The sequence below is a fragment of the Mya arenaria genome, chromosome 13 (assembly GCF_026914265.1).
Source record: "Mya arenaria isolate MELC-2E11 chromosome 13, ASM2691426v1".
NCBI classification, from domain to species: Eukaryota; Metazoa; Mollusca; class Bivalvia; order Myida; family Myidae; genus Mya; species Mya arenaria.
Window position 1 is genome coordinate 48,673,221 of NC_069134.1, and position 7,374 is coordinate 48,680,594.

At 33.4% G+C, this 7,374-nt stretch overlaps 1 protein-coding gene across 1 annotated transcript; it reads left to right on the forward strand.

The window, feature by feature from the left end:
- Positions 1 to 3,091: 3,091 nt before the first annotated feature.
- Positions 3,092 to 7,058, forward strand: LOC128215327 (uncharacterized). Its single transcript, XM_052922026.1, has 5 exons — positions 3,092 to 3,229; positions 4,679 to 4,768; positions 5,722 to 5,881; positions 6,466 to 6,495; positions 6,918 to 7,058. Exons 1-5 carry the CDS (start codon positions 3,092 to 3,094, stop codon positions 6,977 to 6,979), a joined length of 480 nt encoding a protein of 159 aa, XP_052777986.1. The 3' UTR covers positions 6,980 to 7,058.
- Positions 7,059 to 7,374: the final 316 nt, after the last annotated feature.

A 7,374-nucleotide genomic window follows, 5' to 3' on the forward strand; every position in this document is an offset into this window, starting at 1 on the left:
CGCATACGTGAAATAAGTATCTTAGGGAGGTGGGGTGGGTGTGGGTAGGGGTGCTGGTTACGTTTATTTTACGACGCCACCGGGAAATTCATTCATCGGCGTCTGACCCAGTGATTGAATCAGTATCGTTGTGGACCATAGTGCACAGACATGGGATGTAACTCTGGTTTAAACTACTACTGTTCTATAACGTGCATGAGCATTGTCCCACGGGACCCCGTTTAATCGTCCCTCTCGGAATACTGATTGGTTTGGTTAGTGCTGATGCGAGTGATCGAACATACGTCCTAAGGATTGATAGTCAAGTGTCTTAATACTAGATCACGGACTCACCATCATTCTATTTCAGCGCAAAGAGACCATATATGGCCCCGCAAAATAATCAAACCAAACAGATCCGTTAAGTCACACTATATAAATACAATTGGCAAAACACAAGAATTAAGAAACCGTCTTCAAACACAAATCAGCAACGCAGCGTTTGTTCTACCAATCAATATAAGATAAAAGGTTTTAGAACTTTATGTGGTGGTTGTTCGTTTGATTCTCTCGTTCAGTGTCGTTTGGGCGCTTACCTTGTGCCTCTAAACAGGGTTAATATTTGATATATTATCGTACACCAGCTCATTCCTTTGCAAATTGGTAGGAATTGTTGCTGAACTCCTTCCTTCCATCTACAATAACCAGACCCGCATTTCTACTATGAGTGTGTTGGAAATTGAGTGTCACTCATGCAAGGCTGCGTATGCACACTAGTTATCTAAATGAACATTTTTCTCCAGCAATATTGTCAATCTCTCTAATTGACATTGTGGAGAAATTGAGGAAACCTACTATTTCTTCTTCACCTGTCCACTATAGCATGCCCATATATTTAATCTATGCGACCAGTTATCTCCAAAAGACCTTTCTCTATTCAAGTTTTACTGCTTGGATCAAAAGACCAACCGAATGATATTCAACCAAGTTCATTATCACATTTGCCAATTTAAACGATTCTGGATTCCTTTCAAATCAGAGCAAACCTGATTCTACCACTAACCTAACATGTCCAAGTCCATCCCTTCCTCCCTCCAATCGTCTATTTCCCTTTCCGTTTATTGCATTTTGCCTACTTCAAACGCATATTATTACTTACGTCAAAATACACGTGTCTTACTCCTTTTAACGCCTTCACTATATAACAACCAGTCATTAATTAGCAAATATTTACACAATTATAAGCAGCTTGAAAGACTGGCAGAAGCGAGACATAGTATGAACTTCAAAGTTTCCTTCTCTATTCTGTCGTGACTATCTTGTTTTGTGTATATATCGATTGTCTACTGTTCATGTCTTATTACTATTATTAATAATTATACTGTGCTCAAACTTTGTATACCATGTAATTAAAAATGTAACGTTGGAACTAATATTGTTTAAACGAAATGGTAATAGCAGATGTAGGAATTGGCCATTAATTTGGTTGTGAAGGACAAATTACAGTCATTCGTATTTTCAACTGCCTTATTCACACTGTAAACACTGTCTCCGCTTTTACAAATGTGTTGTATAGTAACCATGCTGAACAATAGAGAAACGATGTGGATGGAGCATTTAAAAAACTTAAAACATATAAACTGTACAAACACTCGTATGAAACTGAATCGTTTTGCAAATTTACCTTTTCCACATAGATCTAGTCTGGCAAAATTAAGATGTGAGGTTGCGCCCTTACGTATTGAAACAGGTCGTTACCAGAATATTTCAGGAACAGAAAAGGTCGGTCCTTTTTTTGCATTAATGTTGTCTGAGAAATATACTCTTTTACAATGTCCAGAATAAAAATACTGATTGAAAAATGTTATTTGTTAGTTTCAAAATAATGATAGTCTCAATGATGAAGATAAGTTTGTACTCCTGTTCATCCATCCTGATTTGACTAGGACTTTAGAAAAAACCTGCTTTGATATTTTGACTACTCGAACTAACATTTTGCATAGTAAAATATGTCAATTAGTCAATACTGAATTTTTAAACAAATGTCTTGGCACACAGCTTCTGTCACGACATGTGAATGACTTATTTGGTATGATGTGTTTTAATATAATTCGATATTTTATTAAAATAACATGCTGTTCGATTTTGTAATCATCTGACTTATTTTAAGACTTAGGCCCAGTCTTTAGTGAAAGAAACGCTGAATATATTATATTGCACATATTAAAAATGTTTTAACTGAAATGATGTATGTGAATGAGACTTCAATAAAATAACTATGCATTATATATCGCATATATGTATTATGGCAAAATAACAGTAAAATATAAAAAAACAACATTAAAATAATGAATTGTTGATACATATTAGTTAAATCGAATGAGTAACTGTATCTGAAATCTAGCCCGAGGAAGCCAATAATCAAAACAAGCTAAATGTGTCCGCTGTGATGGCAAGGACACACCCTGATTGTTTATCACTAAGTCTGAAATGACGCGCCATATGCATGTAGCAAAATCGTGACATTTCTTCTCCGCAGTAGACTCTTTATGGTCCATCAACGAGATAAGGAACATGCATGACCACTATAAAAGTTTTGCGCTTGCAAGTTTGAATCAAATCGTTCCTGCTACTACTGAAGTAAGCTTTAAGACTTTTGTTTGACATTGAGCTTAAACTATTTTACGAACTGAATAATTTGTATTCGACATTTTCTTTTATTTTAAGACAAGTATTTCGTAGTGGTTGATATATTAATTAACTCGAATAAATCGTATTTTTTCAGTCAAGATGACTTTGACACTTTTTGCTTTGGCTGCACTCTCTGCGGCGACTTTCGCAACAACAGAGGTATGATAAGATATTTATGAGATTGTAAAAAATTGCTAAAGCAGGGAAACGTTGATGATGTTATACTTTTTCTTTTTCAGTATACATGTTTTTTACATTTATAATAAAATTTGATTACAATAAAACTTAAGTCATGTATAGAGAAAAAATAGAATAAGAAAAATGATGTATTTCAATATGTACATTCAAATTCCAAACTTGAAGCAAAATATGACAGCAAATACAAATATATTCATAAATGTCATAGGTGAACCACTTGGTTATGACGGTCGGCCCGGGTCGCGTTGTGCAAATGGACGTGATCCATGACGAGGACGCCAAAACCGCCATGACAATCATTGGGGACGTATCCCAATACGTAAACGGGATACAGACCGTCAACCTGCACGACTACAACACGGTAACTGTCTGTTCATAGTAGCTAGTATACGAGTATTTAAGTACTCGGAGGAATGTTATCAATTTTTCAAAATAAATGTTAACAAACGTATGCGATATATTTTTTATCCAAAAAAACAGAGCAATGTTTAAGTACACCTAATACAAAATATCGTAATAATAATAATATTAAAGAGGAAACGGCGTGAAATTGAAAAAGTTAACAGAACCTGTCACATGGCATACTTACACTGTCAGTGAATATTTAGCTGCAATATATTCGATAGATTATAGGTACAATTTGATTAAATATTGCTCAGGTTGAGCGCAGGCAAGCAAGGAAGATCTAGTTTATTGAGATTCTTATGTGAAAATGAATGCAGTGACTGGGACATTCTTATCGTTAGTCCTCTTATTAAAGTAATAACCACAGCAACAAGTACTCTTTTGGAGAGATAGATTAAAACAAAACTCTCACGAATGCATGACAAAGCCATACAAACTGCGATAATATATAAAAACATAGTAGAATAAATGAAATTGATAGTAAGTCACTGTAAGCGTAACGTTTATTAGACACAAAAGAAAACAATTGGTGGGGTTCAAAAACTGACAACTCTCCGAATAAAAGCGTTTATGCGTTTCTAATAATTGGTACCATTTTCTACCAAACCAGACCTGGATATCCGGTCATTTCAGCCATGGAAGATATACTTATCTTCACCCACGGGAAAAGATAAAATACCCGGATATAAGGGTCTATTTTTTGCAGACCGTTGTGAAACATTCGTCTTTTGATTCATAATGGAAGAACTTAACAGACGGATATTCATTACCCTAATTTAAGTCATACCCACGAAAAAGAGATGTAACTGCTGTAAATGCGACCTTATTGACTGTTATATTAATGTTCTTTAACATCTCAAATCTTCCAAGTCTGCCCTAATTTCTTGTTTAGGGTGGATTTATGGTATTTATCATCCATTTATAGATTGTATTTTTGTCATTTTCTTGTAAAATGGTGTCCTTTGAATTGTCAATTTCGTTCAATGCTGCTCAACTTCAAGTATTAATCTTACTTTTAGAAGAATGTTACTGAATGTGTATTTCGGATATGCTTTCAAGTTCGGACGATATATACGGAACACATGATCTGATTTAAACCACATGTGAAAAGGAACTTTTGAACCTTTTTTATGCTAATATAAGTATAAATATCTCTTACAATCTAATACTTTATTCAGTACCCCGACTGACGTCAGCATTAGATTAGACACATGATTGGAGTAAAACCTATTCTAACGTGTCTTTGATATGTTCGTTACATTGCACATTCATATTGACACCTGCTTATATACATCATGCTCCCCTGTTTTAATATATGTCATTATTGTTTCTAAAAATCGTTTCTTGTATCGTCTCAAATTGTGTTTTTAACGTTGCATACTGAATGTTGGTTTTATTTCAACAGGGCTATGGTGTCTTGAAGAATATCAACAAGAAAATATGTCTTCTAGCGCTGGCGTTGATTCCGATGCAACCGTCGTGGAAATACAGAATGGTTTGTCTTTTTATGGTTTATATATCTTATGGAACATAATAATAATCTTCGTTGTTACAGAAATGAATTTAGAGACTTGCCATACCAGACATGACAGCTATTTTTGCCTTTTGATTCACCGATTGTATGCTGTAGAATAATGTCGACGTTCAAATTGAAGCTACCTTAATTGACAAACATAAAAATCCATAAAAAGCAAAGAAATTATAAAATAAAAAGCAACGAAACAATTAGCTGTAATAATTAAAATTTATTTAGAGCTACATTTCTTTAATATATTTAGTTTATTTTTTAAAGGAATTTAATAAGTTACATACGAAATAACATTTCAGAATTTTTCAGTCAACATAACAGGAATATTGCAATTTTATAATTTCATAGTTTAGAATTTTACGAATAATTGTTTTGTAATTCAGCTAAATTTAAAAGACCGTTCTGAAAAATCTTTGTTGCCAGTGCATTGCTTTGTATAAACTGTAAACAAATGACCAAACGCTTGCAATTTTAAACCGGAGTTTTCATTGTTGTTTTTTTATTCGAAATTTCGATGCTATGAATACTGAAAAATGTTGTGAGCCAGACATATATTCAATTTTGGAAACATGTTGAATTACTTATTCAATGGTGTTGATTCCGGGTGTTGTAGGTTATTCACTATTTTTGTTTCAAATTTGCTCAATATTTAATATCGCTGAAATACTTTATACATCATTTCGTAAGAAATAGAACAGAATTAGGATGTGGTCACTTTAACGAATCCGTTTTATCAAAACTTGTTGTTCATCTGGCCTCGTTTTTACGGCCGTGCCTATCTATATGTTTTGGTGCAATTGTGTACTTGCATATGATGTGACGGTCTTATTAAAGTTTATTTACAGATGAACGTATACCAATACCATATATAATTGATTGCAATTATCGACTGGATATTCTGTATTTTAATATTTCAACAGGGTATAACAAATGAAGTACATCACCACTACATGAACATTAATCAAACAAAAATGACAAATGAGGAAGTCTTGACTCTTGCTGGACCAAACATAGCAACATTCTGCCACGATTATGGAACGTACTATGCAGTTGCCACACCAGTCGCTAACGTCAAGAGAGGTACGACAGCTGAACATGTTAATTCCTTGTTTGTCCAATAATTGGTTTAAGTAGTAAACTTGACATTAAAAATCTAGTTATGAATAAGTAGTTATTACAAACTATTCAACAGTGTTAAGCACCCACTCTATTCAATTTGTAAAATTAACATTATTGGTATATATACATTGCTATGTAAGCTGTAGGAATCTCATTTAAACAAATTTGAACCGTTGTAGCAGTCGAAAGCTACCAAGCATTATATGTTAACACCGTAGTCATGAAAGGAATTTCATTATTAGCTTAAAAGAACAAATGCTGTACAATAGCTGTTCAGAAATAAGCATAATTTTAAAGTAAGAGTGAAAGGATAAGGTTTTATTTAGACTGCGCTATATGTTTTCATTGTTCAACAATAATAAATATGTTAATATGTTTAAATTGGACCGAAAATATTCAACAATCATATCAATTAAATTTTCCAACAATGCTGTTGATATTGTCAAGCCTAAATAATACTGCTACTTAAAGACAGAATTTGGATTCGAAGTGATATTAAGGGGATGATTTATTATTTGAAAATAACACTCACATTCTGCCTTTAGATACTGCAGGTACCCCAGCGACACTGGACAGTAAGTATATACGAGGGTCATTCATTAAGTTTCCGGACTGACCGTGCAAAAAAACAGAAGTCAAATTACTTTACCTTGTACGAGATTTGATTTGGAAGATCGTTTGTATTTTTCTTTGAGTTATCTCCATTTGAATTTTGTTTAAAGATAACATTTTGAATTTGGTTTCATGTTTTGAATAATAAGTTAATTGTTTTCATCTTGCATTCAGGTGCTTATGGAATTTTATCTTCTTATTCCGAGAAGTGGCATACTTTCACTTTCAACGCAATATACCAACAAAGTATATACGTTTATAGTCTTAAAACATCATGACGTGTTTTCTTCTGAGTGATAAATAAAATGTAGTTTATTAACCTTTACAAAGAAGTCTACACATTATTAACCACCGTATTGTTAATGGTTTCCATGTTGTTTTTCAGGTTTTTGTTTTCTCTCATTTTGTATCACCGACCAGCTCGAGTACGGAAAATTGTCGGCTTAGGGTATCATCCCTGCAGAACAAGAAGAATTCAAGAAATCTGTTCTTTTACTCTGTTTTGTGTTTTTCTGCATACAATAACTAAAAACAACTCATAATCTATTCTAAATAAAGTACGCAAAATCAACCCAATTCTTCTGTTTTCTTGCATACCGGACAAATGTTTCTTGCATACTGGGCAAGTGTTTCCGGTCAGTGTTGAAAAAAATCGGTATTTCATCCCGCATGGAAAATGAGTCACGCGCATCAACGCTCCAAATGAAATACCATAATGTACAATTTTATGCATTTTAATTTATGACGTTTCAGGCAAGCAAAATCAAATAAATAATTATTTAAAGAAGGAAAATAACATTATATAATCATTCAAACTCTGTAAAAAATCGATGTTCTTTAGT

Excerpts from the sequence above, each read along its gene's own strand:
- LOC128215327 (XM_052922026.1), top strand. The coding sequence starts at position 3,092 with ATGACGGTCGGCCCGGGTCGCGTTGTGCAAATGGACGTGATCCATGAC. Across the intron at positions 3,230-4,678 it reads ACCTGCACGACTACAACACG|GGCTATGGTGTCTTGAAGAA; the intron begins GTAACTGTCTGT and ends TTATTTCAACAG. Across the intron at positions 6,496-6,917 it reads TACCCCAGCGACACTGGACA|GTTTTTGTTTTCTCTCATTT; the intron begins GTAAGTATATAC and ends GTTGTTTTTCAG.